The sequence below is a fragment of the Rhamphochromis sp. 'chilingali' genome, assembly GCF_963969265.1.
Source record: "Rhamphochromis sp. 'chilingali' genome assembly, chromosome: 13".
NCBI lineage: Eukaryota > Metazoa > Chordata > Actinopteri > Cichliformes > Cichlidae > Rhamphochromis > Rhamphochromis sp. 'chilingali'.
In genome coordinates this window covers 32,277,206-32,298,217 of record NC_137940.1, presented here as the reverse complement: position 1 = coordinate 32,298,217, position 21,012 = coordinate 32,277,206, and the positions used below count along the sequence as shown (strand labels likewise).

Sequence of the window (21,012 nt, the reverse complement as noted above, 5' to 3'; positions counted from 1 at the left end):
AACCCTGCAGTTTATTTGGAAGCAAAGCCCCCGAGTAAGTCCATTCAGCAGCTCCTCTTTGAACAATGCCTACAGGCAGTGAGTAATCATTACATTGAACTTTGGAGGCATTGGCAGATTTTCTAAACGGTATTAAAAATAGAGTTTGAAGATTATTATTGTTAATCTGACCATCTGGTCGCTTTATTAGGAACTATTGTGCAATCTACTGCAAAGCAGTGCAGCATCTTCTTCAAAAATTTGACGGTTCCTGTGACATGTTTCATGTTAAAAAACAGGAGGTGCTTGATAGAAGCACAATTTACGAAGAGCTGTTTCACTGGTTTGAATTCGATTTGACAGTTACAGTCCCCAATATTGGTGTATATTACACAAATACATTGTATAGTGGTTATTGCTTATAGTAGTCTCTTGCTTAATATGAGAAAACAATGTGAAAAAAAGAATTATTCTTGTTCAATTTTGCAAGAAGAAAGAGAAGATGGTGGGAAAAAAAGTATAGACAGGTACTTCTGTTTTTGTGTGGTTTTTTTCCCCCTAATCTATATGTCGGTTCTCAGGGACCTTAGGCCAAGGTAAGAAGTGATGTCAGTGAGGGTGATAAAACTGTGGTCTTTTCTTCAGTTGTGTCACTTTGTTTTCCTTCCTGCTGGTTTGTAAAAGCCCCGAGAAACAGATTCCTTTACACTGTTGTCACAACAAGAAGTGTGGCAATTGCTCACTGAGGTTCACATTTATAAATGTTTGAGAAAATCTGAAAATTCTGATCACTCATTGGTCATATTTGGAAATTCTTAATCAGATTACTGTCTGTGTGGCAGCTGACGCTTTGAAATCAGAATCAGTAATCAGTTTGGTTAAAATACAGTTTCGAAGCAAATGGGTTCGAGATGTTTAAAATCAGCTCAGCCTGATATGTCACTGTCTAAAAATCCATCCATTCATTATCTTCCACTTATTCAATTCAGGGTGGACGGAGGTGATCACAGCAGTCTAAAAAACATTTTATGGACAAAAGGAAATACCTGTTTCTCAGAAAACCTTCTATGAGTGTGTCATGACTCACATTAAAATAAGGTAAGCTATAATTTTCTGAAATTTACCAACTTTTTAGTTTCATTTTGTTTTCTGGTATGATGCAAACTTAAGAAGAAAAAAGAGGAAACCGAAGGGCCGTCGAGGCCAGCTGTGTGTTGTTGCACATTAACCTCAAAAACCCACTGCACTGATGACATCCATGTGTCCTGTTTCTCACCCCTTACCAGCTGAGCAACAGAAATGTCTTCTTACATTTAAATACGTTTGAGCTTTAACAAACATGGATGTTCAATACTTTGATTTTGTGCTGTTATTTTTATGATTATTTGATATTTCTACGTTTCTTTCCTTCTTTTTCGTTAATTAAATATATTTTTGATCTGCTTTGTAGCTTTAGTTGCCCATCTAGATTACGCTGTCATACTGTATCCACTTTAAAAGATACCTGCTTTCTTTTAATTAGACTGTACTACATAAAATTAGCTTTTTGACACTCAAATCAGCCAAAAACTATTTGAAAAAGTCATCGCAATCAACGTCTTTTTCCAGGAATGATGACGGCTATTTGTGAAATAATAGCGTCATGACAAGAAATAAATATTCCCCACCTCCGCATTATCTTGCTAAATTTTCCTTCCTAAAATAATTTCTTCATGAAATAACTCACAGCAACATTTTTGTGATTAGCTTTGAGGAACCAGAAGGTTTTTTTTGGCAACAACAGTGAGTTAACAGCTGTTAGCTGAAAACTTTTCTGCATATGGTGTGAAGCTTTTTCTTAAAGAATTTGAGGAAAGTGGGCAAAAAGAAGTGCCTAAAGCAGCAGAAATAGGAAAAAAAAATCAGCAAAAACCTGACCTGAGAGATCCGTCCTTCACTTCATCTGTCTACTGTTGACTGAAGCCTCATCAGAAGGAGGCACAAGGATAGAAGGATGGCTGTCAAGAAGGGAGGGAGGAAACGTGGAGTCTATGGATCCAAATTAGAAATTTTTAATTTTAATGAGGACATGAGGTGCAACTGTGAGTGTCTACAGCAATCTGTAAAACACAGAGGAGGGGCTGTGGTTTTAGTTTTCAACATGACAATGATCCCAAACACACTGGCAGTGCAGTAAAAGCATACCTGGATAAGACAAAAACACATAACAAGGAACAGGATCAGTCATGGATTGGCCTTCCCAAGACGCAAACATCAACATTATGGAAGCAGTGTGGGATCATCATGACAAAAAATGGAATAAAAGTCAGTCAACAACCGAAGAAGATACCAGAAATTGACTTTCAAGCTTTCAAGAATTGAGGAAATTGTTAGCAAAGTTTAAAGAAATGAGGTGCACTTCAAAACTCACACAGTTAGACTTGGTCTCTTTAATCAAATTTTTACTTCAACATGAAAACTTTTTGGACTTTTGGTGATGTGAAGCAAGGACTTGAAAAAAAAAACCCATTAAATGTATAGTTTCAGTTGTGGGTTTTTCTGTATTGCGTCAACATTTGAATGATTACAAAGAACAAACTGAAACCAAAAGCTGGAAAATAAACCTAAACTCATGTTTAGCCATTTAAGCTCCACCTGTGTCCACTTTGCTGTATGTGACTGGCCTGTATTTGTTGCTGTTGCTTCTTTCACACACTAAACTCAGTACTAGAAGTTGAGCAGCAGGCCATGGCCTCTCCTTTCCTCTGAGATTATGTGTGCGGATTGGTTAGCGCGAGATCAATGCAGGTGCTGTTCTGTGCAGGTCTGTTTTTGAGATTATAGACAATTTGTTATTGTTTTCAGAGAGATGTGATAGTCAGGCATATTGTGCTACAGCCAATTCTCTGCCAGTTCATCTCCTGTCCAGTGTTACTCTGCCCTCCAAACAAAACACAGACCCCCTGCCTGGAAACTTCCTGGCTGATAATGAGGTGATAAAGGTTGTGGACCTACAAACAGGGTGAATTCCCTGTTTTCATGTTGCCACCACACACGCAAAACCAACAGATACAGGCATGCACACACCTTGTTGATCTTAGCATTGGTTTGACAGTCCTTGGACCTGGTCGTTCTATCATTGTGTGTGAACAGACTTGTTTTTCCTCTGCTGAACGGGAGTGCATATTTTAACTTGTAACAGAACAATGCTGGACCTGAAGGGTTCATTGTTTCTGCCAGGAGGGCCTGGTGGAGGCGGATAAGCCAAAATAACAGTTTGGGAACATTTTGGACTTAAGACAGATGAAATGAAGAAAGAGCATGGATAATGAGCTGGAAAGAATGAAGAAAGCAAAAGCAGGAAAAGTAATTGGAGATCAGAACGCAAAAAAGTGAGTCAGAAAACACTCAGTTTAGCTCTAAGCATGTTCAACTTTGGACTAGTTAACAGTTTTGGAAAGCAGCCATAAGAATTCAAATGTTTTATGTCTGTCAGCAAAAATATGTTATGTAATATATTACACATATTTTTAGTATCATGAAAAAAGCACCACTAACTAGTAAGTTCATAGTTTATTCAAATGTAAAGCACAAAAATACAAACTTTTCCAATGATATAAAACAGCCAAACAGTATATATCCATCTGAGTCAGAAATATTTACACACGATTACATTCAAAAGGTTTTCTCTGTAGTTATTGCAGCCATATGCTGAAGTGGTAATTCTCAGAGTTTTCAGCTCTAATTTCTTCTGATCAGTAATTGTTCACAGATTGCAGCCACAGGAAAAATAGCTTAATACAATTTATATATAACTTAACGAGGGCTTTTCTACTTCTTAAACGCTGCTTCGTGCTGCTGGTTGCGTTTGTCCAGTGGTCTCAGACGCCCTGCTGTGTGTCACAGCCCAGCACCTCCAGACGCAGAGCGATGTCTTTGATCCAACCCCGTGGGTGGATTCGGATGTAGCGGGCAAACAGCGGAGGCTCAAAAACATTGATGGCTTCTTCGTCAGGGTCGTCATTTCCTTTGAAGATCTTTGGATGAACAGAGGAAGAAAGAAGAGAAGCGGTAAGTAAACAGTTTGACAGATTCATGCAGAATCGGACACATATCTGCACCTGGTTGTGCATGCCGGCACCCAGAGCATTTTATGCCACTAAAACATCAAAATGCTTTAAATGCCAACACATTTTGGTAACCTCCCTGAAGAAATAAATTAAAGAAGCAGTAAGCATGTTAGTCATTGTAGTTTTATGGACTGTTTTATGTAGGTGAAGTCATAGAGGAAGCTGGAGCCCATCCCAGACTGACAGAGGCCTCATTTTACTGCAAAACTAAACACTAAGCCTACCTTTTCTCTCCGGGCTCTCTCGTCTAACACGCTGCTCCAGGAGTGCCCATCAAGACTGCTGGTGACTGAGAACTCCGTCACCATCATTTGGGTCATCAGTGATCGTGCTCCTTGGGTGATGACTCCTGTGATGCGTCTGACTTTCTCCAAGTCAACCTGCAGCCACTCGTGGGGGTTGTTGTTCTGAGGTAAGAGAGATACATGAGGAAACATGGTTAGATATAAAAGAGAGAGAAAAATGATTAAGTGCAAGTACATTGTGAAATTTAGGAAATTATTATAAATGTCTATGTTCGGAAGAAAAAGGTGGATACATTTAGGAAATACATAAATCTTGAGTCACCCATCATTTTAATGTATTTTTCTTGGAAGATGGGGGAGCTGCTAATTAATTAATTAATTAATTAATTAATTAGCAGCGTCCCCTGGCCTACAAAACACTCTGAAAGTCAGTTAACCTGGCCTGTTTACTTGTTCTGCTTCTTGTTTTGTTTTGAAAGACTCACATGTCTTGTTATTTCAGTTTGTCTTCTTTGGCTGAGACACCAGTCTCTGCATTTAATGAGTCAACAGATTGTTGGCAACTGTGCAACTAAATCTGATCTGCCACTTTGTTGTTGAGCTGAAGTGGTTTCAAAACACTTCCACTTTGCAATAGCACGGATGATGGTGTAATATGCAGAAAAAGAGATTTCACCAAATGACTTAATGTTGGTGCATTGTTACAGCACCACACCTCTTCAATTCTGTAGCAATGGGACTGAAAACACCTGAATTCAAAGATGAAGAGGTGCAACCTAATGCTTCTGTCCATACTGTGTACGGCTGCCTGAATATTCAGTAAAGACTTTGACCTTTTGAATTTACGTTGAGTTCTTACACGGACTGTGGATTGATCCACTGACCTTCTAGTTACTGGACAAACAGCTTGACCTCTTGGGCTGCAGAAACTCAATATTGTGGTGTGTAATTTAATTGACAGATACCCAACAGAAAAAAAGCATGTTGACAGGATCAATACGTCCAGGCAACATACAATATATAGAAGCCCGGATTGAAACCAGGGCTTAAAAAATCTAACTGAATTTTTGTTTTTGCAACATTTAATCCACCGCTATGCTCAACCACTTAAATCAAAAATACACTATCTATCTATCTATCTATCTATCTATCTATCTATCTATCTATCTATCTATCTATCTATCTATCTATCTATCTATCTATCTATCTATCTATCTATCTATCTATCTATCTATCTATCTATCTATCTATCTATCTATCTACATTTGTGATATTATGTGCAAAAATTAATAAATTAAATTAGTAAAAAAAAACTTTTATGACTAAAAGAAATGGATACATGTTTCTGAATGAAGCAGATAAAGCAAAGAAAGCAAAGAGATGTAGAGATGGCCAAAATGAATACCACACTGCTTCCTCTCCCGTATTACCAGGAAGGAGGAAACTCATAAACTAAGAAAATGCTTTTGGCAATGCGATGCATCATTTTCCACTGACATGACTTTGCTGTGCATGGCCAGACCTACACGAGTGCTTATTGTGAAGACTTTTTTATGTACTTTAAATCCTCCATTCGTCATTCAGGAAACATTTTAGCTGTTTACTGCAGGGAAACGGTTGGCATCAGAAGTCTAAACAGAACTTGAAACTCTGTGCTCTTTATATTAAAACCCAGTCTAAAAATCAGATCTCTCATGCTTACAAAGAAAAGCAAAGAAAATGTGTTTTTTTTTCAGTATCCTGTGACATATTTGCAGTATTCCTGTTTAGTCTAACCTTAGCACTCACTTCAGGTACTAGCGGAGCCAATCAGGATGTTAAAAAAAGGAAAATATTATCTAATTCGATCAGATCCTTGAAACCTTTTAAAAAGACTGTTCTAGGTAAAAGGTAGCGCGCAGTGGTTGACCTCAGTCCCAACTGATGTGTGTGACCTTTAATAAGCAGCTCAAGAGTTTTCCACAAGGACAAATCACACCTCTCAAGTTCAGTGCTGCGAAGTGTGAAAATGATAACTTCAGACAGAAGATTGAAAGCTTAATAAATGTCATTATGCAAATTACTGCTCTCTCAGTGGTGAAGCTTCTTGAACAGTATAGCTGAGGCACTGATGGTGCTTGCAAAGCTGATCTGTTAATATTTTTGCTGCTTAGAGTAAAACATTTTTTAATATTTCATTTGTATTCCAAGATTAAATGAGATATAAAACAAACTGTCTGGTTTATGGTATCCTCAGTGGGCAGACATATTTTTTCCCAGACATCAGAGTTAAACAGAACTTATGGTTTGTGTGAACTGCACGTCAGACACACTGTAAATGGTCTCCGCTCCACTAACTGTAACATAATCAATATCCTTTTCTCCTCATGTGTAGTTCTGAAATGCTAAATGAAGGCCAGAGTAACTTCCCTGAAAGCCGCCACTTGTTCTTATTCTTTATGTTTATTAAAAATAAGTCAGTGTACAGTTTTCTACAAATTTTGCATATGTGTAATTATGTGTGTGCATGTTCACCATTGGCCTCCAGGCGTTGGCGCCGCCCTCCTGGTGGAGGCGAGCGAGACTTGGTTTCCAGGTACGGAGAAACGAGGAGTGAGATGAGGAAGCGCTGAAGCTGCCATCAGGAATACTCTTCCTCTGGAGTCCGAGAGGGAGAGAGCAGCCTGGCAACGCACATATATCCCACAGATATGATGTAAGCACTTTCACAGTCTATACAGAACTACATTGAGATCATTCTTGTTATTTTTGGTACAACTCACTGTTGAGATCACAGCCCAGCAGCTCCAGCCGGAGAGCGGGCCTCTGCACAACGCGGTAAGGGTGGATCCTGATGTAACGTGCCACGAATGGCGGGGAGAAGAGGTTCTCTTTTACTTTGGAGCTGTCCAGGTTGCCATGAAAGATCTACAACAGAACCACTTTTTAGATCACACTTGGCAGGACGGCATGTTTTAGCAGAACAACCCAGCACTGAAACAACTGCCGCACATTCTCCATACTTTTCTTTCTTTTCCAGACTTGAAATTTGCTTGAGATGAGTAACCAAGCCTCCTTTTTAGTTCATTTACTATTTATCCTTGGCTTTTCATTTCTGTGGTGCTTTGACGCAAAATAGAAGCAACTATGAGGAATTGGAAATAATTTTAGCCGTCGACTCAATCAAATATTAAGTAACAGCTTCACAGCAGCAAGTTTCACTTTTCGCTTGAGCTTCTACTCTTCACTTTAACTTTTGGATTCAGTAGAAAGGAAGGAGGAAGGAGGAAGCGGTTTGTCTTCCTCCAAACATGAAACAGGAAACAGATAGCAGAGCTGCTTTTGCCCTGTGAAATGTTCCATAACACACAATTTCAAACCAGCACACATTAAATGACATCATGCCATATCTGGAACTTCAATAAAAATATAAAAGTGGTCATGTGCTCTCTTTTTTCTGGCGATGTGGGGTTTGCAAATGACATGTGTGGTTTCTAGTTTTGGACTTTTCAAAGCTGCAGTACTAATTTCCAGAAGGGTTAACATTTTAGTGGTGCATGCCACAAAACTGCAGCTGCTGTCCAGTGTAATAATCTTATATTTAGATTTTGTTTTTAAAATCTAGACATGTTTATCGTAACTGGCCTTATTTGTCATTTAAAAAAGCTACAAGTTCCCTTTATAACTGGATTGCTCTGAGTCTTTTTATAATCTTATTGTCATGTTTGTGTGGTGCAATGACAGTCAGGACGCCTGGCTTATTTGAAGTAAAATTTACTTACTTCAAGCCTCATATCAGAAACTGTGGAATTAAATATCACAGGGCAATTTCAACCCTTACTGTAACAGATATTCAGCATGTGGACATACATTGATGTTGCTGGTCTCGTTTCCTCTGTAATTAGTCCAAGTCTCCTGGTCCAGGCTGTAGGAGACAGTGAAGTATGTGATGTAGTGCTCTCTCAGCCTTGACCTCACTCCCTGTGTCTGCACACCATGCATGAGGGTGGGTCTTTGCAGATCAACCTAAAAACACAGACATTGCATTATATTTTCCTGTGCCCTATTTTTGGTTTATATGAGATAACTGATTGATTAAACTGATTTTGACATCATTTTTTAGATCAGTTCAGAACATCATGACTTTACGTAAGTGAAGGAAATAGAGCAGAAACAAAGAAAGCTGCACATCTAACCTGTATCCATGATTGCTTGTTTTTGCCCATCCAGGCATTGATATAACCTGACTGGTCCAGCCTCGCCAGCGCTGGTTCCCAGTAATCTAGACACACGTGAAAACACAGTTATAATCCATCTCGCTGTGGGTAATTTCCGGGCTTTCAGATCTCATAAAGTTTCCTGGTGGCCACCAGAGTGAGTTCTTTTCATTTGTATGTTAAGCCCTTCATCTCCTCTGCGCACACTAAGAGGGATTAAGAGCCTTCTTGGTGTGTTTCCCTGCTGAATTGGACTGAAATAAATAAATATAATAATAACTCTTCCCCTTCTCCTGCTGTCTTACCTATGTGATCTGATGCTGTGATCTGGGAATCTTCAATCTTCCCTGATTTCATCCCCAGCGGCAAAACACATTCTGCAAAGCAAAACCAAAAAAATTCCATGCATTACAAGTTTCCACATGCACACAAAAATTACCCATATATTATACAATTTTTAGCATGTTCTGCTGGTACCATCCTTCACCTAAAAACTCAGTCAATACTATTTACAGCAGCATTACTTGGTCAGAGTACATTGCACGTACTTGGGTCATAGACCAGTAGTTTAGCCCTCATGCCAGCCAGCTGATAATCTCCAATAGTGCATTCCACCAGCCAAGTGCCGACCGTGGGTGGTCTCATCTCCACCGTGCCAAATACACCTAGAGGAGGGAGGAATAAATTGGCGAGCAATGCAATACATGAAAAAAGTGTGTTTCATTGCAGGAAAAGCAAACAAAAACGTGTTTAACCCCAACTGGTAAAAAAAGAAAATCTGTTATTTCAGTGGAAGCATCTGTTCATGTGTCATCATATGATGAAGAGCAGTAGAGTCTGGGAGAGTGGAAAAATAAGTATATGAATATGCATATGTATTTACCAGGGAAGAGGTTGTAGACGCCCATACGGTGTTCCTGCTTAGCATGAATAGTGAAAGGCAAACCATGGAAGTGCACAGCATGGATCTCTGTGTCGCTTCCTACGTTCAAAAGGTGCCACCTGACTCGCTGGTACTGGGCTAACAGCAAACCAGGAAGAGTCTCTGCCACATAGCCGTTTATTGCTGAGGATAAACATTGGCATTACTTATTAGAGTGATTACAGCCTAGGCAGGCAGATTTTACATCAGAAATCAATGTGTTAATCTTTACCTGCAAACTTATTGCTGGTGTGGTACCAGGGATCCTCAGCATTGACTTGACAAGGTGGGGCACAGTGTCGCTTCAGGTTCTCCTCCAGGTACCAGCTTTTAGTTTCATCAAAGGTGTGGAAGAGCAGGGAAAACGCCTGGATGCCTGGCTGCGTGTTCTCATTGGGCCGGAGGGTACCAGGCTTACAGATCACAAGTGGACCGATCAGACCTGAGTGAAGGTCCTTCTCCTAGAATATAAAAAAGAATTGTGAATTTTCTCCTACTCAGGTGAATAGTGTTAATGTTGGACATTTTAGTTCCTATCTTAAGATAGGAACAGGGTACAAATGAAGACTTTGCAGACCTTGTCCACAGTGGAGTAATAGGCCCCAGTCTTGCAGTCAAATTCAGAGTCAGTCGGTCCTTGTTTCTTGGTTACTCTCCAGTTATAAGTTCGGGCTTCACCAGGAGGAACGGGCTCTCCTGGCACCCCGGGCGGAGCAGAGGGGGAGCTTGTTTGGGCAGTGCTGGCCCCCTGGCTTCGGTCATAGACTCCGTGAAGGTGAAAGGAGAACGGTCTGGATGCGCTGTTCTTAAAGGTCACCTGGGATTAGACATAGTGAGAAGATGGGTTTAATTAACTAATTAATTGATGACCATTGTTCACATTTATTTCCATATTTCAGCACCAAGTTAGATATCTGCCGAGTCTTGAGGAAACAGTCATTGTTTTACTTTGGTTTGGGTACAGTAGCACTCACAGTAAGGAGATCATTAATCTCAGTTGTGATGACAGGTCCCATGATTCCCAAGTGCTCCTGAAGCTCCCCTCTGTCTTCAGGTAGCAGGAAGTCTTTATCCTTGTAGGCTCGAAACACCACCTTCTTATAATCTGGCAGGAACTTCCTGATCCCTCGACGTATCTCACTAAAAGGAGGGATTGAGTCGAAACTGCCGTTTACACAAATTATATTAAAGATGTATTTTTTTTGGTTTTCAGGTGACATTAGGATTTCACATTTTAATGGGGGAAGTTGGTTGCATAAACACTGGGTGGGCTTTCAAACAGTTTCCTGTCCTCTCTCAGTCTTCAGCTGACCTATTCTTATTACACAAACTTGAGAAAGAAGTCAAAAAGGCCAGAAAACAACAGGAAAAATAAAGGCATAGTGCCACAAATGTTTGACAGTTTCCTAGAATTTCTGCAAGGAAACTTAATTCTTACCCGTTTTCAAAGACCTGTTGTGGTTTTCTGATGCCGTAGTTCCAGATGATCTCCTCTGCAGCAATGTAGTAGTGCCGAGGTCTGACTCCTCCAGAGCGCACGTTTATGTAATCTGCACCAACTGTATCTAATGTGTCATTTGCCTAAAAAACAATTCGAATTTATGTAGTGAGACTCGTGCTATTTAATGTCCTTTACAAATGTGCGTGAGACATACATCCCGGTACCTCATAACTGTAGTCATCATACTCGAAGGACAGATCAATCGTTGTGTTTGCAGCAGTGTAGTTGACTTCCACATCAGGCAGATCATGTATGAGTCGCTCTGGCTTGATGCGAATGTGGTTTTGCGGTACTAAGTTTTTATCCATATCTGCTGAATTTTGTAACTCTGCAGCTGAGACCTTGGTGCTCAACAGGGGTTCCCGGTCCAGTATGATCTCGTTGCTCTCTTCAAGTTCTACCACTGTGTCATTCTTCTCGCTTTGCATTTCTCTGCTTTCCTCAGCTTTTGCCTTGGCATCGATGTCAGTCATGTTTTCCACAACTTCTCCAACAATCTCCATTGTAATTTCTTCATCCATTAAATCTTCAGAGCTTATGTCTTCATCTGTCTCATTTCTGTTTGCCTGCCTTCTCTGTCTCTGTCTTTCTCCATGCTCTGTCTGATTCTCAGAAGCTGCCCTCTCTCCATCTCTGTCTAATTCTTTCAAGACATCCAGTGGGATTTCACTCTCAGAGGGAGCTTTCCCCCCTTTCAGCGATGCTATGTTCACTTTCCTCAGGCGGCATCTCGGTCCAGTTCCTTCAGTTTGAGCAGTGGTGTTAAGTGACTGAGTACTGTTTTGAGCCCGGGCTTTCTTGCACACTCGAACCAACACTGTGTGATTTTCAGGTCTCAAACCTCTTGGCAGGAAGTCTATTTTATCAATATAGTCAGAGAGATCGTCATCCCTGTCTCCATTCCCGCAGGGACGAACGGTGTAGTGGATGCTCATCCCGCGGTTCTTGAGGCTGCTGTCAAAGGCACTGATCTCCCACTCACCTACAAGAGGGGAAAAGTGTGTGTGCGATACAAAGTAAAACATCCACTTTGCACACAAGCCAAACAACCTTTGTGTGCCCTGTATAACTGCCTTGATACGCATTGTTAAAAAAGCAGCGCTCTCCAGATTGTTACATCCCTGATTACAGTGTCTTTACTGTGTCTGTGTCACTTAGGGGTGGAAATAGGGTACCAGAGTCACACAACAATAAAAAACCAAGACTCCAGAGTTGCCTAAAGTTTGAATCCACCCACCAAACAATATTTAACAAATGAATTTGTTCCTGCAATTACAACAGCTGACTCTCTCTGCAGATGTTGGCCTATGACCTTACCAATAAGCTCCGTCTCCATGGGAAGAGTTATAGCAGTCATGGGAAATAGGGTGAGGACAGACTGGTAGAGGCCTTGGTACTGAAACATGTTTCCAGTGAAGTAGACGGAGAGGAAGTCACTCTGGGTGCCCACACTGGCAACGTGCCAGAAGGTCACATCAGTCTGACACATCACAAACTGACGCCTGCTGAACATGATCCCATTTACACCTGAAAGGAATTAAGCAAATCAAATGATTTATTTTTCAACTTCTGATGATTATTTTATATTTTGTGTTCAAAAGTGGCTTTCATTTCAGTAACAACCACCGAAAAGAAGTAAACGTAACTCACTGTAAATGACATTTGAGTTGTAGAAGTCGGGCTCCGTGGTGTTGAAGGACTTTTGAGTGGACTTCCGCATGTTTTCATCAAAGTACCAACTCCTGTTCTCATCAAATATGGCGAATATCAAGCTGAACTTCTTATCTGGTCCCAACTGCATGCAAAAACAGGATTCAGCAAAACACAGAGCAAGCTGCAATGTTACGTCAGTGCACATTAACGGTTGTGGCTGCAGCTTGAAAACATTAACATTCTCCTAACCAGTCGTCCTCTGAAATCGATGGCGTCATACTTGCAGATGAGCAGGGTGCCCACCAGCCCAGAGGCCAAGTCCCTCTCTGGGGAGACAGTGCTTTGATACAGCTGGGTCAAACACGTGGGGTCTCCTTCCAAGGGCCCATCATCTGTTGTTAGCCTCCAAATGTAGCCAAACGTCTTGTTGGGGGGCACACCCATTGAGTGCAGGTCACTCTCTGCAGCTGTTTGGTTAGATTTGAAAAGACTTTGTGAATGAAATCATTAGGCGTTAATAAAGATAATCAATCAGATGTTAGAGTCTGTCATTTTGGTGACAGGGACTAATCAAAAACAGTCACGTTTAACTTGTCAATTTTAAAGGTGCTGTGTTTAAAACTGTCATTTATTTCTTGACTTTATCTGTGTGCTTTTCGGATCAGTAATCTGCTACTGCAGGGATTATATTTACAGATTAAAAGTGGGGAAATTACCTTAAACAGTGTGAGAAACCTTAAAAATGCTACCTCGCAATGACTAAAATTAACTTTTCGATGTCTGACAAAACCACTCAAAACTGAGAGACAATAATTTTGTCTCTTTAGCTTACCATTTGTGGATCTTTGCAGCGGAAAGATCTTGGTAAGACCGTTGGGGTAGATGTTGAAAGGGCGACTGGCCAGGTTCTTAAAGGTGATCTGCAAAATATTAAAGCCATTCAAAGGTAGGTTCACCTCTCAGTCTGGTGTGATTCTGATAGTTTTTGCTTAAATTTAAGGATGCAAAACTCTGAAATGTTATTCACTCACATGGAACTGATCATTGACTTTTCCTTTCAGAATCGGGCCGAGGAGTGGGCTGTCAGGGTCTTTCCGCTGAGTGAAAGATCCATCTGTGTATTCCACATACACGACCTTTTTATACTGGTAGCTGAGGTGGTGTGAAGCTGAAGGCAAATATCTGGACTGGAACTCACTGATGAAGCAAAGAGAAAACAAACATTGAGTTAAACAAGTGTCGCTCTGTTTTTCTTCTGCTATTCTGCTATGATTCCTCTCAGTACCTGTCAGAGGGTTTGAGATGAGGAGCGTAGTTCCAGGTGACCTCTTCAGCAGCAATATAATGCACCCAGGTTTTGGACTCCTGTCCTCTGAGGCTTCTGACTTGCAGTTGTGTATTCTTTGGTTTAACGTTGATCACGTTGAACAAATCGCCATCGTCGAAGTTCTCGTCGCTGTAGTCCTCCTCGTGTTTGACTTGACGCCGGTTGGGCGCTGGAGGAGTAACGACCTCGGGGCATTTTTTCTCCACTGTGAACAATGCGTTCATGCCATCTGGGGCAAGCAGACGTGCACAATGAAAATAAAGACTCGCAAAACAACAAAATGAATAAAATGTTCTGGTTCCGGAATCTTGGTCTTTCTTACCATGGCGGTGAGCATGTATTTTGCAGCTGATTAGAAAGCTGCCGATGGTGTGAGGTCTCATTTCTGCGGTGATAAAGCTCATGGGGGTTACCTCCACGGTGACTTTACGATGGTTCAATATCTGAAGAAAAAAAAGCAAACAAAGGCAGTGTAGTGCACATTTAAGATCGCGTTTAAAAATCTAACATCACCTAACTCTTAGAAAGAAAACACGTATCCCAAAATGCTTTGCTGTGACAAACACGGTTTAATGAGCTTTATTATATATCTGTTGCACTGTTTCTGAAGCCAAACTGAGTGTAGTGTTGTATAGAAAAGTAATAAGCAATAATAAGGAAGCAGCACATATTCCTTAATCTAAGTGTATTCTTATTACATATACATGTTCCTGCCCTTCCAGAATGAAACATTAGATTACCGTCAAAGAATGATCCTGAAACTGAATGGAGTGGATTTCTGGAGCTGTGCTCATGCCTATCAGATGCCAGAACACAGGATTTCGGCCCTGACACATTGTCAACCCTACACACAAAAACACAGAAACAGAGAGAGTGGGTAAGGCAGAATAAAATGCGACCAAATTCCTGTGACGACCAAATACAAAGCAGCCACTGATAAGCTGTGCCCGCACAGTGTTAGCGGCAATTAACATTACAGCATGACTTTCTCGCTGTAATGTTAAGTGATTTCTGTTCTGAGTCGGGCTCTTTGATTACCAGGTAACGTTGAGTTAACAAAGCCATTGATGGTGTGGTATTCCTTCTTGCCGTTGCTCCTTTTGAACTTCTCTCTGCTCACCCTCTCTCCAACCTCTCCATACCAGCTTTTGGTCTCATCAAACACTGCAAAAAAAAGGACGAACGCCGGATATCTCCTCTCCTCGTCTTCTGTGAAGGCACCTGAAGGAAGACAGGCATAATTCACACGATGCAGGATGCGATAAAAGGATCCCATCGAGTACATTTCCACAATTCCTTACACTTCTTTGAAATTCTCTTTCCAGTCCACTGCTTTTATCTCCATGCAGTGCTATCATAACTATACCTCTAATTGAAACATAACAGAGTCAGAGTAGTTAAAGCTAGATGATGCTCTGATTAAGACGGCCTTATTTCTTTCTTTTTATGTTTTTGATTTTTGATAGTATGTGTTTATGGAAAATACCAACAGAAAGATGAATCAGTAGCATTCTTACTTGCTTTACAGATAAGCAGAGCACCAATGAGTCCTGAGTTAAGGTCTCTGACTGTATCGACTCGTGATGTGTATGAGTAGGTGAGGCAATCGGGGTCGCTGGTGGTGGGGCCGTCTTTAGGGCTGATGTCCCACACATACTCATAGTATCCTCCAGGAGAGACGGCATCATCTTCCTTCTCCTGGCCTGCTGTGGAGTCATCATACCCAGCTCCTGGAAAGAAACCACATGTAATCACTTTGTGACTCATCTGTACCCTTCAAGCAGTAGAAAGAATTGAAAGCAGAAAATACACTCTCTAGCCACTCTGTCTTAAAACTCTAATCAGCCAATCCCATGACAGTAAATCAGCGCATCATTTAGGCATGTAGATAGGTAGTCAAGATGATGTGCTAAAGTTCGTCTTGGGCCAGAACCATGTCACAAAACTCAAATAATCTCAACTGGTTCATTGGACACAACATTGAGTCTGCTGTACTCAAAATGCTTCCAAAGTCACCAAATATCCAATAGAGCGGATGTGGTGGAACGGGAGATTCACATCGTGGATGTGCCACCGACAAATCTGCAGTAACTGTGTGATGCTATCAAGTCAATGTGGACTAAAATCTCTGAGGAATGTTTCCAGCACCTTACTGAGTCTGTGACATGTTGAATGAAGCCAATTCTGAAGACACAAAGAGGTTCTAACCCATTACTAGCGAGGTGTAGCTAATAGAGTGGTTGATGAGTGGCGGCTTGTGGTGACGCTGAAGTGATTGGATCTGCTTCATCAAATCCCGTTCCTGGACATGGCAGAAGCTGCTTTTCAGATTAGGATAAGCGCAGTTATAGGAATCTATCCTTTGGTGGTAAGACATGAACTGCTTACAGAAACTGACTGCATTAGATCCATGGCAGCATTAATCTGTAGGGGGGTTATTAACACTAAGAACCTTCTTAAGTCAGTGATATTCAGCTATATCCTTGACGGTTGGGTAGTGTTGAAGATGAAAGAAGTTTAAAGACTGACTGTTTGGCTCTCACAGGCAGTGCAATATCTGCACACGCAAGATAATGAAAACCGTTTCTCTTGGTAATTTCTAAGGAATGAGGTGGCAACTGTTATTTCCTGAGTTCTGTATAACTTAGGAAACCGTTTTCATGATCAAACCATTAATAAGCCTTAACAAGCAGTTTTTTTGGGTACATTTTGATTCGGATAACATATTTTCAGACTCAAGCAAAACCGGAAAAGTGTTGATCTCAGCCAAAGTAGTACTGGAAAGCAAGGATCTGGGCTTTTCTTTTTTTGTGAATGAACGTTATGTTTAAACAGACATGAGTCAGAAAGCTGAGTCAAGTTCTTGCTAGCTGCTTGGTGAGGAAGAACAGAATCCTACTGAGTAAGGTTCACCTTGTGAGTAAGTTTATGAGTGAAAGCAAGACAAATTCTTTCCATTCTGTTACTCCAACCTTCAGATTGTTTCCAGTAGGTGATCCCCACAGGGCTGATACTGTAGGGCTGAGAGGCTAGGTTTTTGAAGTGGACCACCACCGTTTCACCAGCCTGTGTGACGATCACAGGGCCTTGAATCCCTGCAAGAAAATTACATCTTTTTTTTTTTTTAAGAATTCAAACAATTCAGGCAAAAAAAAGTTGAATTTGTTTCTTTTCTTTTTTTTTCAAACCACTCAGAAAAATTGTCTGACTGTCCTTGGATGTTAATATAACATTCAAAAAATGTGGTATGATACAAGCACTTATGGATTTTTTTTATTGATTATTGAAAATATGTACAAGGAGACTTACCTGTCCATGCTGGTCTTGGCTTGGGAACAGTGTATGTAGAGTCCGTATACTCCCTATAAATTGCTTTGATGTATTTTTGCGGAATGTCCTTGGATGTCCTTCTTAAAGATAAAAACACGCATAAAATTATGAAGAGAAACTTATGAGAAAACTGACTTAAAATATCCTTATTAGCTCTTCCTTAATAAAACTGCATTTAATTTACTTCTAGTAATTCAAAAGTAATTTAAAGAAACAAAACAAAAAAATTACATAAAGAAAAGCTAAAAACATAAGAGCAAAACTAACCTAACTGACTGGACACAGATTTTTCTGAAGCTAAGTCTTCTTCTTCATTTGGAAACATAATCATCACAATTATTTACCAACCGAACAGACTGCTCGTGATTTCATTTGTCTAAATCAGACTTATATTTAAGAAAGAGTTTACCTTTGTTCAGTTGTTGGGTGAGGCTCGTAGTCCCAGCCGATTTCTACAGCTGCTATATAATACTCTCTTACAGTAGCACCTGGCTGCTGCGCTTGCTCGATGGAGGAGCAGAGGAGAGGCAGCAGAAGCGCGAGTGTCGCTCTCATCGCTGCGTGCGCACTTGTCGGCTCCATGGCGTCCCGGGTCGAACACTGCCACGGCTCTGGTGCGCCTTCCGTGGGCTGAGATATTTAAAGGGAGGAGGGCGGAGAGGGGCCAAGTCACTGAGAGGTTCAAGCACGCGGGGGATCTGTGGTGGCTGGGGAGTGTGTGAGTGAGATTGCGCGCTCTGCTGTGGTAACATTACATGACAGTGTTCCAGGAAAGAGATTTATCTAACTTTGCTACACCATGTGGCGCCCAGAGTCAGAAAGTTACCCCGAGTCACACATTCTTAAATACTTGTAATTAAGGAGCTTTATTCATACACACACTCACTCGTACATTCAGCAACAGTTTTCCATGTTGGAAACATTATTGATAAATAATTATGAAACACAAGCCAAATATCCCAGTTTTACAAACGTTCATATATACTCATAATGGACATCAATTGTATTTTGGGGCTTTTCATGATTTCTTTAAACAGTTTTTTGTTTGTTTTCTTTAAGGTTGGAACGATTGTACTGCAGATTCGTTAATCACAAGAATCGGGTGCACAAGTTTGACTTTTTGGGGGATTTTTCCTAATCCACACAGTGTCGAAAGTACACAGACGGACACACACCGCCTCTGACATTTGGTTAAAAGTGTAAGTCGCACATTAACTGATGCTTTTGGAAGTTTTTGGCATAATTCTGGCTGGATATTTGAACACTCATTTCGGCAGAATTCATGCCAACTCATTGCTTTCCTGAATTTAAGCATAGTCTGCAAATCTTTGGCAGAGTTGAGCTCAGGGCTTTAGGAAGTGCATTCCAAAAGTCTAATGTTAGCCTGCTTTATCCATTCCAAAACCAGCTTTGATTTATGTTTGGGAACACTGTCCTGTTGAAATACCCAGTTGTGTTCAAGATATCTAGATTTTTATTTGAGTTATGGCTCCCGCTTCATTGTTTCATCCACTGTGCAATGCACCACTGCCACTGGCAGCAGAACGGCCTCAGAGCATGATGCTACCACCACCATGCTCGACAGCTCAGACAGTGCTGTCTGGTTTGAATGCATCACCTTTACTCTTCCAAACAGACCGCTTGTCATTGTAGCCCAACAGCTCAATCTTTGTTTCGTCTAACTAAAGAATTTTCTCCAGAAGGTGTTTTAACTTTTCCATGTAGGCAGCTGCAAATTTCAGTTGAACTTGAAGGTGTTGATTTTGAAGGAAGGGCTTCTGTCTCAGTTGGTACCCTCTCAGTCTCAAAGAGCACAGGCTGTTATTTAGCTTATTTATAAAGAGCAAATATTGATGAATAACAGGTAAGTGGAGTGGAATTGGAATAGCAATGCTTTTAACATACCTTGCAAGTATTGGGTTGAACCATTTTTGCCTTCAACACAGCCTTAATTCTTCACAACATAGATTCATCAAGGTACTAGAAAAATTCTTCAGAGATTTTGGTCCAAATTGACATAATAGCATCACACGGTGGCTGCAGATGTGTGGTTCCACATCCATGATGTGAATCTGCCATTGCGCCACATCCCAAAGGAACTCTATTGGACTCAGATCTGGTGACTGTGGAGGCCACTTGAGTACACAGTCATATTCAAGAAACCAGTTTGAGCAATGTTAGATGGTGTGTTAACTTGTTGGAAGAAGCCATCTGAAATTGGAATGGGCATGGTCATCAATACTTGTCATCTCTTTTCCAGATCATTCCCTATACTCCCCACAGATGTTTGTGCAAAAAAACCCACTAGATCAGCAGTTTATAAAATACTCCAACAACCGTCACAACGGCACTTAGCTAACCTTTCTTCCCCATCTGATGATCCCTTAAAACTTCAGCAGGTTGTCTTCCTCATGTCTTTGTGCCTAAAAGCATTGAGCTGTTGCCATGGAATTTGTCAATATTTAATGAGCAGTTGAACAGGTTTACCTAATGAAGAGGTTGGTAAGTGTATACTTGACTATTTGAAAATAGCATTCACCAATGGACCGCCTGCATTTACAACTTTATAAAAAGAAAGAAAAAAACAGAAGCAAGAAGAGTTTTGCTATTAACGTGCCTTAATGGGTTTCCAATGTTTAATAGCCAAACAATAGAAATAAATGAATACCTGCATTATGAAACTGTGCCTCTACAAGAAATTATCACTACACACCTTTCACCAATATATCCCTTCATACGTTCTTCATGCACTGTGTAGTGTTTACAAAAATGTCAAAGAGACAGAAAAGAAATATTTTCCAGGGTGTGTTGGTTGGTTGTTGATGCTGTATGAAACTATTGTGTAATATAATACCATTCACTCTGCACAGATACCACTTAGTTTCAATACAAGATATTAAAAGATTCAATTACTGTATGCCCTGGATGGTCGATACTTAACCAACCAAGAAAAGAATTTTCCACCTTCCTCTCCAAAGGTGTCTTTGAGAGGCTTTACTGTCACCTTGTGGTCAAAAAGAATAAGTACTGAAAACCTTCCCATTTTACAGTTTTTTCTGATTGCTTACAGTTTTTTCTGAATGCTTAAACCCTAACTGTGATTCCTGTAGCACAATCTCTAAAACTATTCAGACTTATAGCAAAACCACTCACTGAGTTTGCAAAACTAAAAGCTGCTTTGCACTCAGTTTGCAATTTTGTAACACACACTTTGCAAAACTGTAGGCACAATTCACTGCACAACACTCAATTACCAAATTTCCAACACACTCCTAGCAAAAGTATACACATGTATGGCTATCATTAACACTAATTTTCCAACTGTCTGGCACACTTTCACATGTGAAAACTTTTTTAGATAATTAGTTCACTTTGCAATCAGCCTAAGCACTATAATACAGGTAAGCTGTGTGTGCGGAGTACAATGGAGGGAGCAGAAAGAGTGAGAAGTAGAGGAGGCCGAGGAAGAGGACGTGGAGGTGAAGAAGTAGGATGAAGAGGACGACAAGGACAAGGAGGAGCAAGAGGAAGACGAGGAGGGGGGAGAGGAAGGGTAGGAAGAGTAAGAAATAGAATTGCTGATGACATCAGAGCTACAATAGTGGACCATGTAATCAACCGTGGAATGACCCTGAGGGAAGCTGGCCAAGGGGTCCAGCCTAACTCGAGCCGCTACACTGGAGCAAGTACCATAGGGACATCTTGAAATGAGAATCGGTTAGTACAGTCACTTCGCACAAAGATTTGTAG

General features: G+C 40.7%; 1 protein-coding gene across 2 annotated transcripts; it reads right to left on the bottom strand.

The window, feature by feature from the left end:
• Nucleotides 1-3,349: 3,349 nt before the first annotated feature.
• Nucleotides 3,350-17,895, bottom strand: f8 (coagulation factor VIII, procoagulant component). 2 transcript variants are annotated; one of them, XM_080900981.1, is made up of 27 exons: nt 17,672-17,895; nt 17,242-17,339; nt 16,905-17,027; nt 15,450-15,662; nt 14,971-15,153; nt 14,673-14,776; nt 14,255-14,375; nt 13,891-14,161; nt 13,637-13,802; nt 13,438-13,525; nt 12,855-13,072; nt 12,603-12,747; nt 12,270-12,479; nt 11,117-11,934; nt 10,890-11,032; nt 10,426-10,591; nt 10,029-10,268; nt 9,684-9,912; nt 9,413-9,595; nt 9,078-9,194; nt 8,835-8,906; nt 8,509-8,594; nt 8,183-8,338; nt 7,096-7,240; nt 6,848-6,996; nt 4,313-4,495; nt 3,350-3,995 (listed from the first exon to the last, which is right to left on the bottom strand). In XM_080900981.1, the coding sequence occupies exons 1-27, from the start codon at nt 17,842-17,844 to the stop codon at nt 3,840-3,842; spliced, it is 4,956 nt and encodes a 1,651-aa protein (XP_080757107.1). In that variant the 5' UTR covers nt 17,845-17,895; the 3' UTR covers nt 3,350-3,839. The 2 variants fall into 2 exon arrangements, with proteins under 2 accessions (XP_080757107.1, XP_080757108.1); XM_080900982.1 differs by having other exon boundaries at nt 3,351-3,995; nt 17,242-17,342.
• Between the last annotated feature and the right edge of the window lie 3,117 nt (nt 17,896-21,012).